The sequence below is a fragment of the Poecilia formosa genome, unplaced genomic scaffold, assembly GCF_000485575.1.
Source record: "Poecilia formosa unplaced genomic scaffold, Poecilia_formosa-5.1.2 Scaffold93, whole genome shotgun sequence".
Classification (NCBI taxonomy): domain Eukaryota; kingdom Metazoa; phylum Chordata; class Actinopteri; order Cyprinodontiformes; family Poeciliidae; genus Poecilia; species Poecilia formosa.
In genome coordinates, this window is record NW_006800032.1 from 1,631,484 (window position 1) to 1,648,539 (window position 17,056).

At 42.7% G+C, this 17,056-nt stretch overlaps 3 protein-coding genes across 5 annotated transcripts in view; 2 read left to right on the forward strand and 1 right to left on the reverse strand.

Annotated features, from left to right (window-relative positions):
• The first annotated feature begins 112 nt into the window (after positions 1 to 112).
• atg101 (autophagy related 101) lies at positions 113 to 1,518 on the forward strand. Of its 2 annotated transcripts, XM_007557997.2 has the most exons (3): positions 113 to 289; positions 403 to 636; positions 741 to 1,518. In XM_007557997.2, exons 2-3 carry the CDS (start codon positions 445 to 447, stop codon positions 1,134 to 1,136), a joined length of 588 nt encoding a protein of 195 aa, XP_007558059.1. In that variant the 5' UTR covers positions 113 to 289; positions 403 to 444; the 3' UTR covers positions 1,137 to 1,518. The 2 variants fall into 2 exon arrangements, with proteins under 2 accessions (XP_007558059.1, XP_007558058.1); XM_007557996.2 differs by having other exon boundaries at positions 113 to 636.
• A 909-nt stretch (positions 1,519 to 2,427) lies between these two features.
• zbtb21 (zinc finger and BTB domain containing 21) lies at positions 2,428 to 10,515 on the reverse strand. The gene is made up of 2 exons (XM_007557998.2): positions 10,356 to 10,515; positions 2,428 to 7,013 (listed from the first exon to the last, which is right to left on the reverse strand). Exons 1-2 carry the CDS (start codon positions 10,357 to 10,359, stop codon positions 3,967 to 3,969), a joined length of 3,051 nt encoding a protein of 1,016 aa, XP_007558060.1. The 5' UTR covers positions 10,360 to 10,515; the 3' UTR covers positions 2,428 to 3,966.
• A 2,221-nt stretch (positions 10,516 to 12,736) lies between these two features.
• Positions 12,737 to 17,056, forward strand: part of umodl1 (uromodulin-like 1) — a 20,416-nt gene continuing 16,096 nt past the window's right edge. Inside the window, exons 1-5 of one of the 2 annotated variants that reach the window (XR_001662835.1) lie at positions 12,737 to 12,917; positions 13,322 to 13,564; positions 13,827 to 13,985; positions 15,059 to 15,186; positions 16,595 to 16,778. Coding sequence is in view for 1 of the 2 variants with exons in the window: in XM_007558021.2 (XP_007558083.2) it covers positions 12,842 to 12,917; positions 13,322 to 13,564; positions 13,827 to 13,985; positions 15,059 to 15,186; positions 16,595 to 16,778 (790 nt within the window). In the remaining variant the exon portion in view is untranslated. The remainder of the gene's footprint in view (positions 12,918 to 13,321; positions 13,565 to 13,826; positions 13,986 to 15,058; positions 15,187 to 16,594; positions 16,779 to 17,056) is intronic. The other variant, XM_007558021.2, reaches the window with a different exon arrangement.

Sequence of the window (17,056 nt, forward strand, 5' to 3'; positions counted from 1 at the left end):
AACTAAACTAGAGCGTGGTAGTCCTGTTCCTTCAAAACAGCGGAGCAGCCCTTTATTGAGTCAAAGAGGAAGCTTCAAATCTGAAGCCAACTTCAGCGTATTTGTTCGTCCATTCTGGTGAAGCAGCAAATATCCAGCTAACTGTATTACCCTGATGTTTATCATCCCTCTGTACCCATAATTCTCTAGGATAACTTTAGATTTTTATTTTTTTTTACAGCAAAACCCATTTGAAGTGTTTTATTGAACGGCGTAAGAACAGTGCGGAAGTCTCCGCCCCTTTTTAGAGGTAAACAAAATATACCTTCGTCATCCCAGTGTTGGAGCTACAGTGACTCTGGCTGTATTTGCTCAGCTGTAAATGGAAATAAGCAACTTTTAAGCATGAATTGTCGCTCGGAGGTTCTGGAGGTCACGGTGGAGGCTCGCCAGGTGGAGGAGGCTATGCTCGCCTTGCTACACACCATTTTGCTGCACCGAAGCACGGGCAAGTTCCACTACAAGAAGGAGGGCACCTACTCCATCGGCACCGTGGGCACTCAGGACATCGACTGCGACTTCATCGACTTCACCTTTGTCAGGGTGTCCTCCGAGGAGCTGGACAGGGTGATCAGGAAAGCGGTGTCTGAATTCAAGGTAAATTGTTGGCTTCGGCGTATGATTATCGGCCTTGTCGCGTGCGGGGAGGCCTGAGCAATGCTCATTATGACCTCTTTTTGTCTGTGCTTTTATACCCGCAGGATGCCCTGAGCAGCGACGGCATGGGGCAGATCTCCCTGGAGTTCTACCAGAAGAAGAAGTCTCGCTGGCCCTTCTCCGACGAGTGCATCCCCTGGGAGGTGTGGAGCATCAAAGTCAGCGTGGTCAACCTGGCTAATGAGCAGGAGAGACAGATCTGCAGGGAGAAAGTGGGCGAAAAGCTCGGGGAGAAGGTGATCAACGTGGTGGAGGTCATAAACCGCCACGAATACCTGCCCAAGATGCCCACCCAGTCTGAAGTGGACAATGTTTTTGACACCAGTCTGAAAGATGTGCAGCCGTATCTGTACAAAATCACGTACCAGATCACCGATTCTCTCGGAACTTCCGTGAGCACCACCATGAGGAGGCTGATAAAGGACACTCTGGCCTTGTGAGGATCATCTTCTTAGATCACTATATAGTTATGTTCTTGTTTTTGCAGTATAAAGACATGTCAGCTCTTCTGCTGCAGGTTTGAAGCAGCGTCTGTCATCACTGGTGTTAATGTTAAGATGTGATTCTGCATCGTTCCTCTTCATTTGTCAATTATGTACTCTTTGTTTTTGAAGATCTGAAATTGCACCTACAGTAGCACAACATCCAACAAAAGCTGTAAATAGTGTCAAATTTCCTAATAAATTATTCTCATCAAACTTTGCAGACTGAAACGGACAAACAGAAAAAGCCTGGTTTTAGTGCAAATGATAAAAGCTGACTTTGGGAAAAAGATTTCCTCACTGACGAGAGAAAAAAAAAAGAAGCTTCCTCTGCGTGCATTTTCATGGTGAGGGTGACCTTACATGCAGATTGGAACAGGATTTCCAGGTTGTGTTTTCTTTTCTTTTCTTTTTTTTTTCCAAATTAAAGCTAACACATCCTAAGTTCATCCCCCTGGTTTCCAGTCAGAACGTGTCACGGTGGCCCACAACCTGAGAAACATCCTCTCCAGGCTTAAACTGTCTGCCAACAGGAAAACAACATGTGGAATTACTTCACTTCCGCACACGTCAACCTGACGTCTAAAGATATTTTCTGCCAGGTAAATATTGTGCACAGGGGTTTATAGTGGCTAAACATGGGAGCGTAGGAAGAACAGATTCAGAACTTGATTATAATTACATATCATCCAAATTTCTTAAGTGATCTACCAGATCAGGGATTAAATAATTCACAATACCACCCGCTGGTCGTTATCTTTACTCCACTGTTAACTCTTTATTGCAGAAGTGTAGCACAAAATAAACGTAGAAAACTTCAACACCAAAGTCTCCAAAAGCAACAATTATGCAACCAATGCCGATACAAATATCAATTATTGCAGTAAGAGCACAGGAAGAGTAAAAAGATCCAACTTCTGTTTACCAACAAAAACAAAACAACCAAAAAAAGGTACAAAATTGAGAATACAAACACTTCCATTTACACAAATTGAATCAATTCGGTGGAACTTTAATATTTTTTCTCACAAGATATTAAGAGCACTAGTAGCAATACAGACTTTCTGCAGAACATCACTATGCAGCTTTTTTTTTCTGCTGAGAAAATGAGAAACAGAAACCAATTTTGACTTCCTCTAAACGGCAGCAGTCAGGATAAATTATGACAAAGATTTAATCCAACAAAGCAGGAATATATACTAAATACAACTGTAAAACCGCTGGAATACAATCATAATCATCTTTTTTTTTCTTTCTTTTCTTTTTTATAAATTCGATCATCTCGTTGTGGGTTACTCCATCCAAACATTAACCACCTTAAAATGCCTGAGTCACAAGTTCTCTGAAAATTATTTGTGCTTTTATGTTTATTATAAGATAAACAATAAAACAAAACAAAAAACCACATAAGGCCATCAAAACAGTGTAAAGCATGAGTAAATCCATCAGCGTTTGGTTGTCCATATGAATGGTTCTCCAGGTTTAAACGCGAAAAGCGTTGAGAAACAGAAACAGTTTGCAGAATCTTAAGGTTAGACAGTAAAGAACAGCTAAAAAAACACGAACCGTATCATCATCTTTTAGTTCCAACTGGCAGAAATGCGTTGGCAGGCCTGGCGAAAGGTGGAAAAAAGACTTAATATAAATTCATTCTTTTTGCAGCAGCAACATAAGAAACTTGGAATTTAGAAAAATCAAATTTTTTAAAGTGAACACATTTATTCTGCTTGGTTTAAAAACAAGCTGGAGTGCTTTGCATATTGAAATCTTATCTGAAACATAATCAACACTGAACTGGTTCACTAAATCTACCTTCTTCCCCGGACTAGAAACCTGGTTAAAAACAAAGATTCCTTAAACTGGGAAATAATAGTTAAATCTTCTTAAAGGTTGTAGTTTTCCATTTTCTTCAGAGTGCTGCAGCCGTAAAAGGTGAGTTTATTTAATGCCTTTTCTACATCTTTTCCTCCATTGATAAGAACACTTGATTAATGATTGGACTGGACCGCCTAATTGAACGTTATTTATTGGGATAATTATTAGAAACATCCATTAACTACATGCTTGATCTTGTTTAACAACACAGGAAATCTTATCCAGTGAACACATTGAATGTTGAAAAGGCATTCTGAGAAAAACAGATCATTTTTAACATTTCATTTTCACTTCAAACAACTAGATGATCTGAAGCACGGCTGTCCGCGTTGTCCTATAACGGAGTTTAGCTTTTAAACAAAGTGCATATTGATTACATCATCGAGGCCACCGATAGTATCTTAAGGGACGCCACTCACACCAAGAGAAAGAGCCAACATAAATGCAAAAGCATTATTAGTTACTTTAGTAGCAGCTTGAAAACCTTAAAACACTTCCACACACACACACACACACACACACACACACTCTAAAAAAACAAAAACAAAGGTACGCGGCCGTTTCTTCTTCAGCTGCACATTTACAAATAAAGAAAAACCAGCTGAAATAAAGAGGGCAACAACTCTGTACCTTGTTTTTACAAAACACATACTTGGGTAAATACAAACAACTAAAGATGTTGAAAAGATATATCCTTATACGAGTTTTCAAAGAATTAACTGCTTTTATAATCATCTCAGAGGAACCTAACAATTGATTGCACATTCATCTTTACACCTTTAATAAACATGGCCACTTTGAAATATACAACTGGAGGCAAGCAAAGAAGCTTTACATTCAGAGTCTGGTTCGTGGACGCCGGGATGTGCTCATCTTAACGTGAGGCGTTTGGGGAAAGGCGGCGCCGTCGGCCCTACATGTGGCTGTGGCTCTGCTCGTGGCTCCACAGGCTGAACGCCGTCTTGAAGGTTCTGTGGCAGAGCTTACACATGTACTGCCTCTTAAACGTCAGCGCAGACAGAGACGGCGCGTGGTAGAAGAGCGTGTCCGGCTCGTGAGGGCTGCCTGGATTCTCCAGGCTGTTGGATCTGGACAGGGAGCCACCGTGGCCGCTGGGCTCCGACCCGGGCCTGCTCGCCTTGCCCGCCGACGAGCCGCAGGGCTCTGGGCTGCTCGACTCCTCCGGGATGGTCGCCGCTGCTGGTGCCTGAGGGGACCTGAGCACAGAGGCTTGTGGAGAGCGCCGCTCGGAGTTCTGTGGGGTCAGAGGCGGGGAGGGAGACAGCGGAGGAGCGTGCATGCTCATCTCTTTGGCTCCCACCTTGCTGGCGGTCGACATGTGGGACTGGAAGTGGCTCCAAAGGCGGAAGTTGGTCCTGAAAGCTTTGTTGCAGATGTGGCAGATGAACGGTTTGATGTGGCACAGCAGCTCCTGGTGTCGCTCCAGGTCTTTGCGGGAGCTGAAAAGGTTGCCGCACTTCTCGCAAGGCCGCACCCCGTGTTCCTCAAGCCCGGCTTTCCCAGCCTCTGAACCGTCCCTCTCACTGACCGCCTCCTCCAGCGGCTCTTCCTTCACAACCAGTTTGCCGTGGTGGCCCATGCTCAGGTCCTCGGGCACGTAGGACGAGGAGTCCTCCGAGTCATACATGGGTGGACCCGGTGAGTCGCTGTAACTGATGTTCTCTGGAAAGTTCCCAGGCACCGAAGGCTCGTCGCTGTAAGGCTCCTCTCCCAGGGCGTCGGGCGCCTCTTCGTTGTTCTCTGGTTGCTTCAGGTGAATCTGATTTTTACCAGTCATCATGTTCTGGTTGTGGACTTCCACCTGGTGGCGCCAAATGCTGAAGGAAGATTTGAAGGTGCGCATGCACTCCAGGCATGTCAGTTTCTTGTACCTGCAATGGGCCTCGTGGTCCTTCTTGACAACCGGGCTGGAAAAGCGGAGGCCGCAGTACGGGCACACGGTTGCGTGTCGGCAGCCTCTCTCATGGTCGCCCTGCTCTACGAGTGATGACAGCTTAACATTACATAGCCTGCAGGAGTAAACGCCAGTGTCTGTGTTGTCCTGTTGAAGGATCTCATCCTGTTCCGTACAGAGGACGCTCTCACTCCCCGTGTCCTGGTCAGGCTTTTCAGCAGGATGTGTCCTTAAATGCTGCCTGTACTGGGACTGGAACACAAACACTTTGCCGCAGTAGGGACACACAAAGCTGGACCTTGATCTCTTTTTGGCAAGAGAAGGAGATTGCAAACCCTGCTTATTCCTCTTCAGCTTCCAGAGCAAAGCCTTCTTTATTTCTCGCTCTCGCACAATGTCTATCAGCTTCTTCTGGAACTTCTCGTCCAGCACAGACGAGCTGGAGGACGACGCTGGGTTCTGAACCACCCCGTGCTGGGTTTGGCAGTGAGTCCACACTTTGAAGTTAGTGTGGAAGCGCTTGTGGCAGATGTCACAAGCGTACGGCTTCTCCGGGTTGTGATACATATTGACGTGACGATGCAGCCCGGCACTGGAGCGGAAAACCTTCAGGCAGTTCCAGCATTTAAAAATCTTATTGGGAGGTGGTTCTGCGTTGTTCTCACCGGGGTCGCTATTTGCATGCTGAGGTTCCGTCTCCTGTGAAGCAACGTGTTCTTTGAATACTTTACTTTTCTTAAATGGGTACCTTCTGTTGTCAGGCCGCTCCTTCCTCTTACCTGGAAGATTAAAATCTGTCCTGGAGCCCTGGCTGTAATTTGTTTGCAAGTCTTTGAGATTAACTGGCAGAGCATCTCCGACCGTGATCCGAACAATGTCCATGGGATCGGCGAGGGGACTGCTCGGCTCGGCTTTCACACTGACGTGTCCTTCTACCTGAGTTTCCTTGTCATACCTGTTGAGATACTTGGACCTGAGAACCAGAGGGGACGCTCTAGTCGAGTTGCCATTGTGGGCAAATGTTTCAGTTCCTGATGCCTTTGAGGCGATTTTGACGACTGATTGTTCTCGGTTTTGGAGATCTTTGAGTTCCAGCGTTGGGGAGAAAACTGGAACAGGGCTGTCCATGGACAGTGATCTCCGGAGAAGGCTTTTTATGAGTGGGCCGCTCCGGTCAGTGGCCTGGCTCCGCTCTCTGGCCTGACCCTGGAAGGGAACGTTATTACGGTAGCGGTAGTCGAGCTCTTCGATCTCCTCTTTGGTTTCCTGGTCAGAACCAGACTGCAGGCTGATGTGCTGCACATCAGCGTCACTAAAAGACACCGATGATGTCAGCTGAGGCCTGACTGATTTGATGTGTGATAAATTTTCTTTCAGTATGGTGGAATATGGATATCTGGACTTCCTCTCCGGCGGTTTGCTCTGCTCGGATGATTTCCCACTGGTCTCAGAGTTCTTGACCGACTCATGTGAGTTGTGTTCGGATAGAAGCTGAGCCGCCCCTCGAGGAGAGTAAGGAGATGGAGATCTCTCTGATGTTTTTCCCTGATAATTTGAGTGAGAGGGGTGGGCTGTGTTGTTTTGGACCCGACACACAATAACGCTCCTTGTCTGGGCATCGTTCTCATCCCCCTCCGAGTACGAGAGACGCTTTCTGGACACGCAGTAGGACGCGTGAGGCCTCGTTGACACAATGTTTGTAAGAAACGGGATTCCAAGGCTGTAGCCAAGCTCTTGAATGGCTGCCAGGCTCCCTTTGTCCACAAAAAGAGAGGAGGAGTAAATGTAATTCAGAACTATCTCGAAGGCGTCGGGTTCGCAGAAGTCCAGGTTCACAACTCGTAGTGAGTCTCCGTCCATCCGTGTGAAAAGAGACTGGAAGTACTCGCTACTGGCAGCAAGAACACTCTTGTGGGCCTGGTACCTTTGGTCTGACACAATCAGGACCACATCGCACATCTGGCCCCGCAGCCGCTGCTCGTTGAGAAGCCCCAACACGGAGAGGGCGTGGGAGGGGTTGCTGTAATGCACAAGGCTCTCCATGGCTGAAAGAGAACACAGATGTGCATTAATTCACAGGCTTTAATATTGATTTTTTTCATTACAAATGTACCAAAAGCGTAGCATAAACAAAATAAAAGATAATGATTGATTTGTTTCTGTCTGTTCAACTCAATATGATGTTAAACGCATATTAATTTTTATCAGTTATTGCAAATATCAGCCTCCAGGTGATCCTTCTAAACTTTACGCAGAGAGACTACACAAAAGCCAGACGTTCTCAGAAATCTACCAGATGTAAGATGCCATCTAATGGCAAACTGTGGAAAGTAATAAAACTGATTTTACTTTTCACTTTTCATCCTTGTCTTAAATGTTTTCATATGTTGATACAATTACTTTTTTTTTTCCAGGAGGGGTTGAAAATAAAACAAGTTATTTGAAATAAGTTTTAAACATATATATTTTAGACTTTCCATAATCCAAATAGGGCAACATATTTTCCCCACAAAATCAAATTTATGCGAACATATCCTTTTGTTTCATTTGGATAAATGTCCTTCAGTAATCTGCAGTGAAACCACCAGCTGTTTGTAGCCATGAAGAGGGTCGTAGTAAAATAGTGGCTTTGATACTTGGTTATTGCGTTTTTAAGCATTTCCACACATTTTCAGTAAGGATGAGGTCTGGTTCATTCTAAAAGCTTCATGTTAACGTACTTTATCCTTAAACCAAAACCAATTTTATGTGGCTTTGGGAGTGCTGTTGTCCTTCTGGGTCACCCAGTTATGGCCCAGTTTCAATCATCTCACTCTTTTCTGATTTTAGAGCTTAAAGATTTCAATAAAACTGATAAATGCAGTCTTACTCAAACTTACCCCAGCACTGTGTCGAAGCTACAAAAAGCGTGTGGCTTGAATCAAATGTTAGCATGTATCTGCTTGAGCCTATATGTATATGTGGATTAAAAGGAAATCCACAATAAATTCAAAAGTAAGGGCCAAATTCTTGCTTTTAAAAGTCATTGAGGTTTAACGTTGCCATTTGTTTGATTGTTCATGGACATCTGTAGCAATTTATCGAAAGTATTTTTCAAGAAATGACATAAAAAAGAAGATATAATTCTTGGTTATCGTTTCTGACGTGTTTCACAGGAAGTTGGACTGCTCAAAGCTAATATTCACAAGAATTAAAAAAAAAACAAAACAAAAAACAACAACTTCCCAACTAATAAGCGTAGCTATTAATATGCCTGCAGTTTAACCCAGAGACGTGTTTACTGGCTGATCTACAGACAGCAGAAGATTTTTTTTTTAAACACGGTGAAACAAGTTCTAACCACGGACAATCACTGGTAATTATGGGGCATTACATCATTTTATCAGTCTGAGTACAGGAAAAAACGCTGTTCTGTCAAGTTGCTGTCAGGCACCAGTCAATGGAGGAAGTATATATATATATATATATATATATATATATATATATATATATATATATATATATAAATAAACACCCTTCAATTGAAGTTTAACACGACACCAACCTGTGCAGACAATTGTCTCTGATCATATAATAATAAAAAAATAAATAAAAATAACATGGCGCTTCAGCAGAGGCAAAGCCATAAACCTCAGGGTGCTGAGGCCATCCTGCAAAGAGCAGATCAAAGTTCCTCAACAGAGAGGATAAAAGAAGGCCTCGTTTAGAACAAGGAAAAAGTATTTTGGTCACAAAAAATACAGCAGAGTCAATAAATTATTAATGATAAAAATATGCACGTGTCTAAATGAATCACAATTACATCTTCGTACCGCTTAGATCATAGTATCCTAAATTTCTGTGCAGTTGCTGTGATGCAGAATTTCTTTGGAAGGCTGCCGGACTTTCACAATCTCGTACCGACACACCGTTTATGAATCCAAGCTCAGGATCATGCATTGATTTGGTGCTGCAACTTGTTTAGGAATGTAAACAGACAAACATAAAAAGTGACACCAAATATATGGCCAATGCAGTAAAAGCATGTCTGCTTACACATGCTTGCACTAATGAAAATCATCAGTTTACAGAACATAAAGGAGTATGTTTTTAATAGCTAGCTCAGATGTAAATAACAGCTCTGAATATGATGTAGTACTCCAGAAGATATGTCTGAGTGCTACATAAAGACACTTAAAGAATTTTTAGAAAAGTAAAGTTGCCGTAGAAAATACTAATTTAAAAAATTGTCATAAGTCAGAAGTGATGTAACCTTAAATAAAATACGAGCATTCCATTGAACTTTAAATCTGAAAATACTGCTTGCAAGAAAAAACTGTCTATAAATAATTTGGATAGTTAGACATAATGTGTAAACTCTGTAACTTCAACCATGACTTGGACTGATATTCCCTCTGTTTACTAGCATTTCTTCATGTCATACTGTATTTAAATTTCATGCTAGTTTATTCTTTCTTTTTGTTAAAATTTTTATACTTTTTATACAGTGTATGCAGTGTATAGTATATAACATTATTTGCTGTTTGCAATATTTCGAGTTATATGCCAATGAGTTAAAATCATTTATTAAAGATACATCTCCAGTCTAATCCATTGTTCAAAAATAACTGTTCACATGATTTATTGACATTTACTTTGAAAATTTCCAACGGAAAAGCAATTTTCTTCTGTTTTGCACATTGACGCGACACGTTCAATAAATGTTAATGGGGGGGAAAAGCTCCATTCATTCATTCATTAAAACCAGACAACGCCTGGTCGATTCTAACCTTAAACTTATCGGGAATCTTAAGGAGGAAACAGAAAATGCCGCCGTAGCAGTTTTTTTTTTTTTAAGAGGAAGCTAAATGAAGCTGTCGGCACTAGAGCGCTTATTAGACATGGCTCATAGTTTCTCCTGTCAGAACTTCTCGGACAGAAACGACTCGCTCAGTTGAGGACGCACTCGCTCGCTTCCTGCGTGTCCGTGGACGCGGTGTGACACAGCAGCGGAGCTCCGGCGGCTCTCGGCTCCCGGCAGCCCCGTCACTCCGGGGGAGAGCGGAAAAGTTGAGCGCGTTTCTCTGGACGCCGCTGTTAATCCCAGAAAGCGGGTTGCTGGAGTGAGTTCGGGGTGAATTAGACCCGTTATGTTCAGCTGAAGTGGCGTTTTCCTCGTTTCGCCACTCAAAAGGAGGGAAAACACACACCTGCCCGTCCCTGACACAGCGCAGTCTGCCACACGGGCTCGTTGCTGCTCGGCTTTTACAGCAGCTCAATCCCCCCTTTTAGAGTTACGTCAGCGCGGAAAAGGAAAAAGCTTCTCCTCAACAGCACTCTAGCAACTCTGTGTTTGGCTCCGCGCTCATTCTGCCCAACGAGAAACGCCGTAGTCTGGCCACACTTACCCATCCCGTCGTGAAAACGGTCTCGCCTCCACGCAGCCAGGACTTTATTCAGTGTTGTGTAGCTTTCAGCCTGCTTGTCGTGATTCCATCCATCTTGAATTTGACGTCATCCCACACCAGGGATGAGGTCATCGCAAAGACCGCTCGTCACGTGCGCTGGGCGCTGATAGGCTGATTAAGTGACAGAAGGCGGGTTCAACGGAGGACCTCACAGTGGGGCTAATTTAAAGAGATACGCCATGTTTTTTGCTCTGAAGTTCAAGTTGTTCGTTTTTAGACCATTGTTTTACGACAGCCTTCAGGAAGCTAACAGAAGTTAAACCTGTTAGACTGACAGGGGAAGGAAGTTAGGCGCTAATAACATAAATTTTTGCAGTTTTGTTGACATGCTGGATTCACAATTTCAATAAACCTAGACATGTTTCTCCTGCAAAAAAAGGAGAAAATCTCAAAAACAATGCAACTTTTCAGAACATAATTTAGTTTCAATCCATTATATTAGCTATAGGTAAGATGTTCCAGCTAGGTTAAACTGTTAAGAGACAGTTTAACCTAGGCTTGTCTTGTGAAGATGCAGGCTGAAATGTGAAATGTGTCTTGTGTCAAAGTGAGTTGAAAGGCCAGCCAGCAAGGAGGAATTCACTTCTCCAAAACAAACATCAAATGACAGCACTCATTTGATGAGCAAAGATTGAAGTTTGCTAACACAGAAACAGAGAACTTTATTTTTGGAGACATCCTATGGTCTGATGAACCCAAAGTCTAGCTTTCAATCACATATACATTTCGATTGATCTTATTTATCCGACAGCGCATGTGTACTTCAGTTCATTATTCAAGTCAGTTAAAAAAGAAATATATCGAAGGAAACCCAGCGGATTGCAAATGGGTCTTCCAAATGGCCAATGTCCTCAGCAGCCAAGGACAAAGTCGCTTAAGGACAGCAAAGTCAATGTTTTGGCATGTATATATGCATTATACATACCGTGGAAAAAGTTGGGATATAATTTATCATGGCCTAATTATTTACATCACAAATATCAAGCATTTAATCAGGAGTGTGGAAACCTGAGGGAGTTCCTGTGTAGCGTTCATGCAATGACATGTCTGCTGCTAACCCCAAAGAAACTAATTAGAAAAAAGGAGCCAGGTCACTATAGTGCACCGCTGTGGTGGTGTCAGTAGTTTCACCCTGTAGGGACGTGTTGCCAAGGCCTGCAGGCCTCTTCCTGGAAAGCTGATTGTGCTACAGTACACCATCAGCTAAGATCAGGTGCAGCACCGAAGATGAACACTTTATAATTGCTTACGACGTCTGCTTTCAGCAAAAATGCATCCTCGACATGCTGCACCGATTGTTCTCGCTTTGCGATACGAGCGCGTGCGCGGATGGGGAATTCTGTTGAGCCGGGTTGCATCGTGGCACACCAGCAAGTCGCCAAATGTACCCAGTGATTATTGCTTAATGACCCAAGTAGCCTAAGTTTTAATCAGGGTCATTTTAACGCCTCATTACAGTGAAATGATTGCATTAAATAAAGAGGTCTTCATGAGTAGAGAGCCAGAAGAAATCTCGCGACATCCGACCTGAAGAGATGTCCTGTTTAAACTATGAAAACATTAAGAGCCAAGTTTCTTCCTTTTCTTCTTCTGCTTCTTTTTTGCAACCACACGGGGCCTGAAGAGGACATCAAATGGCAGGGAAGTTCTCTCTCCTCCGTACACGACATTAACGGTTGACACAGTTGGCCATTAATGCCAACAGCATAGCAAGCACTTCCATGGTTACCTGTGTGCAAACTGACTCATTAGGGACTTTAACTCCTCCTGTCGAACATCCCTCTACTTTCTGGTATGATAAACATGTTTACTTGTGCTCTCCAACAATAAGTAAACGGACAACTTCTTTAACTTATATTTAAAATGAGAAAATAGCCCAATCCAGTTTTACTTTGTGAATTATTTCTCCTTTCTCTGTGGAACCATTCAACAAGTTGTTGCAAATCTACAACAATTTAAAGACTAACTTGCTTTGTTCACCTGAGATTACCTGCAGAATCTGTAACTGACTGATGAGAACTAACATAATTTATTCTGTAAATTGCATGTAAGAGGAATGGATGATCTGCTATTGTTGCTTTACTGTTAGTACAATAAAAATGTATGAAACTGGATATACCCAACCTTTCAATATTTTCTTCAGAGACCCGATTCTTTGTGTGTGTGAATAAATACATAAGCACTAATATTTCAATCTCATCCACGAATGGATTTCTGAAGCGTTGCTATCCAGCATTTCACATTTACCCCCTTCGCCGTCGTTATTTTCCCGTGGTCCGTTGGGGACGTGGATGCTGTAACGAAGGGTGGAGGAAGACAGGGCCACAGAGGGACTCGCCGCTGAGCAAGTGAGCTGGCGTCGTCTCAGAGTCAGACATGCATTCACTATGTGGCGGCTGAACGCTGGAGAGTCTGAGCTGTGAAAGATGAGCTGGATCCTCTCCATCTGGGCGTCCGGGGCCCTGCTGGCTCTCTGTTCGGGACAAAACGCCGCGGTGGAAGGTAGGCTCTGCTGCATACGCAGCAAAACACAACCAAACACAGCAGCATTCAGGTTTTTAGGCTTTCTCCAATCTTGAGCAAACTTTTAGAAAACTGCAAAACTGCTGAAAGACTGAGATCCTTTAAATCAAAGCTAAAAACACACCTGCTTTTGAATAACTGGGACGCCGAACAATATATTCGATATACATTTTTTGTCATGAGGACATTTGGTAAAATGTACTGTTTCATAAGTGGTTATTTTGCCATGTTTGCATGGCGTAAAGCACTTTGAACTGCCTTTGTTGCGGCAATGCGCTACGCAGAGTAACTTGGCCCCCCCCGCCCAAAAAATAACTGAACAAAAGACATTAGCTCAGTGACTATGAACAGACGCCTTAAAGCAAATGTCGTTTCATTGGCAGGAAGTAACTTATATCCCTCCGGCTACCACCTGTGCGTCGGGAATCAGAGCAGAAATGTGAGTTTCTTGGTAATCCAGTCGGTCCCTTACACCGCGACGAGGCCTTGCGGCGGCTGGCTTCTCTGGACGACGTGTACCGTCACCCTTTACAAGATGACGCATCAGGTCGAGTACAAGACAGTGAAGGAGCAGGTGACGAGATGCTGCGACGGCTACGAGCGAGTTGGTCGCTACTGTTCCCTGTGTAAGTGCGCTCTGATTGACAATACAGATTTTGGTTGGAGCTTTAGAGGTGTCTAAGGGCTTTTTCTGCTTTAAAAAAAAGGGTGAATCCTTCTGTCTGTTTGATGAATCTGATGATGTAGTGTCCTGCTCGGCAGTCAGGCTGCCCTTTCAGTGTGTGGCACTGTGTGCAAGACACCAGATGGGCGAGCAGAAACTGCAGCGCCACAAATAACTCGCCGCTAATATGCGGCCTGTAACGTGTTATTTTCCTTTGAATGAAGCTGTAAACAGGAGTGATGAGTTTACCGCCAAGCCAGGATCCTGTCCAACTGCAGATGGACCGTCTCCCAGTTCCGTGGACTGCGAGTTTGATTTGGACTGTCCAGGCTGGCAGAAATGCTGCCAGAGATGTGGCCGGTTCCTCTGCAGCGATCCGACAAGTTAGTGCTGCTCCTGTTTGTGCTATTATTAAAAACAAAAAAACAACAACAAAAAAACAAAAAAAAAAACGGTGGAGATGCTGTGCTCTGTGTGTTAACGCGACCGGGGTTTTATTAAAATTACGTTTTTTTGTCATTTTTTAAAGAGTTTTAGGTTCGAGTGAAGCCACAAGTAGCAGGGATGAGTCTACTGTCATCTAACAACAATAATCTCAACTAAATCTTAATCGATAGTGTTATACGGGTTTATAACTCAAGCCGTGTTGTTCCCACCAAATTTCCCCTTGAAAAGTCTCACTTTTTCATACTCTGTGGATCAGTGGCTTTAAATATGTCTGGGGGAGGAAGGCAAGAAGGCAAAAAGAAAATAGAAACCCAAAGAGGAGCAGAAAGAAACATGGAAAGAAAGGGCTGAAGGACAGGAAAAAGGGACACGGAGAAGAAAGGAAGTAAGAAATAATGAAAAAAAGGTAACAGTAAAATACAAAAGAGAAGAACAAAACCAAGGAAGGAAAGAAAGAAACATTAAACAAAATGGGAAAAAAGGAAGAAACGATGAAAAAGACAAAGAAGGAAGGGAGGAATGATATAAAGATGGGAAAAGGGAGAGACTGTAGGCAATAAAGTCTAGAACAACAAATATTTTTACTTATTTTTGCCCTACACTTCTCCAGAGTCTGAAAAAAAGAATAATATTCCATATTTAATTTTCCAGAACTTAATTCTGGTCGAAAATAAATATGACTTTAATAGTTTAGGGCTTTTATTTATCTGAACACAGTTGAGTTGGAAACACCACCTTTAGGAGCAACAACCTTAAACAACTGCCCGCCCGCCGTGTGACCCCAGTGGTCTCTGACGTCGTTCTGGTGGAAATTCAGCCCACTCTCACTTCAACATGCCTTCGGTTCAATGAGGTCTGTGGGTTAAAGGGTTGACTTGTAGATTACAGATGTCAGCAGTTGCCTCTGCAGGACTGTCTTTATATGTATTTATTCTCAACACGGATTTGAGAAAGAAACAAGAAAATGATTGAGTTTGGCTGAAATTGATCATCCGAACTGTACTTTTAGGATCAGAACAGGAAGTGGGGTTTCAAGGAAGCTTCTGGAACACAACGGTGACAGTGAACATGGATTACCAGCAACTGTTGTCACAGGAAAATGGGCTTTTGAATCTCACCAGATTATTACACGCAATGGTAACACGGCTCCTACTTTCATTAACCCATTCCTATATATACAGTGTCTTGCAAAAAAAAAAAAATTCCACTGGATGTATCTAAACTTTGTCACGTTACAACCACCATCTTCCAGTGGAGGATTTTATCTGGCCAATATAAATAAAAAATAGCTATTAATTCAGGGGAATTGAAAGCCAAGTAAAAAAACGAATGGTCTGGTATGTGCCAAAACATGGGCTGGATCAATTTCACATGGTGACTAACATTGTTACCCATTCCTTTTTGCATCTGTGGATGGAGAGTGTCTGAAAACACCAATTCTCAGGAATTGTTTCAGATTCTCAGCTACATTTAAGGATGGACTTTGACTGGACCATTCTGACACATTAATATTGTTTCGAGTTAAGCCATCGCACTGTAGCAATGGCTACAAGTCAGTAGGCCTGTCGCAATAAGCAATAACTTAGTTACTCAAATGATAAATTAAAACGATAATTTCCATTTACTTTCTGCCAAAGACTGAAGCAGAAGATTTTGTTTACAGAGATTTTTGTATCCATTTTATTTGTGTGTGTGTGTGTGCGTGTGTGTGTGTGTGTGTGTGTTTTTGTTCATTTACTTTAGGTTTTTAAAATGTCTTCCAGATCCAGTATTACATTTTTTGTTAGAAATTAAACTTGATTGATCTTTGAAAAGGCATACTTCTATTATTATGCCAATACCATTATATTATTTGAAAATGGAAAATACCATTATATTATTTGAAAATAAACAAATAATATTGTTTATTCCAATATGTTGTTGTTGTAAATTTGTCATCGTGACAGGCTTATGTTCAGGGTTGCTAGGTGAACATCCGTCCCAGTCATAGCAGCATCCCTGCGTTCCCACAGGATGATGCTGCCACAACCACACTTCTCAGGATTCCAGGTTTAGGGAAATATGCAGTTTTGTTAGCTTAAAAAAAAGGAAAAAAAAAAGATTGTGTTTTGCTTTATATAAAATGTAAATAAAATACAGTAAATTTTTGCAAGGCACTGTGAGCATCTTTTTTTTAAAAGCTGCAGTAAGGAACTTTGACAAAAATATATTTTTTACATAAAAGTTGAAACTGTCACTTTGTTGCGACACAGTAAGACAGACAACTTGTTAAAAAAATAATAAAAAATAAATCAAGCTCCTCTGCCTTCTAACTAGAAACAACCAATCAGAGCCAGGAGGGGGGGGTCTTAGCGCTGTCAATCATGCCTGTGTACCTGCTGATAGACATATATATATATAGATTTTTTTTAAATAAAAGTTACTCGCTGCAGCTTTAACACATGGATGGTCTTTAGATGGTGATTAATTATATCGAAAATATTTCATCTTTTGATCTAATAATACGTTTTGTTCCGAGTGTAAACGTTTTCATTTCTCTTCAAAGATAACCGGCGCTCTGGAGTCTGAGGCTTCTATCTTCTATCTGAGCTCTCGGGCTGTCCATCCCTACAGAGTGTCCACATCTCTGCTCGTCCGGAGCAACTCGTCTCTCTCGCTGCACGGCGCCTCGTCAAAGCTGCACCTCCTCCTTAAACACATACCGGAGGTGTCATCTGTAACGGTGCGAGGTGAAGTGACTCGGCGGCACTGATCTCTCTGCGAAGATACTTGAGGCGGTTTCTTTTTCTTTTCTTTTCTTTTTTTTTTTTTCCTACAGAGAAATGACATTCTCGCCGAGTTTTGAGAATGATTCATGAGGCAGAGAACACGGTGTTCAGGAAAAAATGACTCAGCCGCACCACGGTTTCCTTTCTCCCACCACTTCTGTTTGAGCGACAGTCTTCTGTGGGATGTTTCCTGCAATAGCGGAAAAATAACACCAGAGCGACTGCGTGCGCGCGCGCAC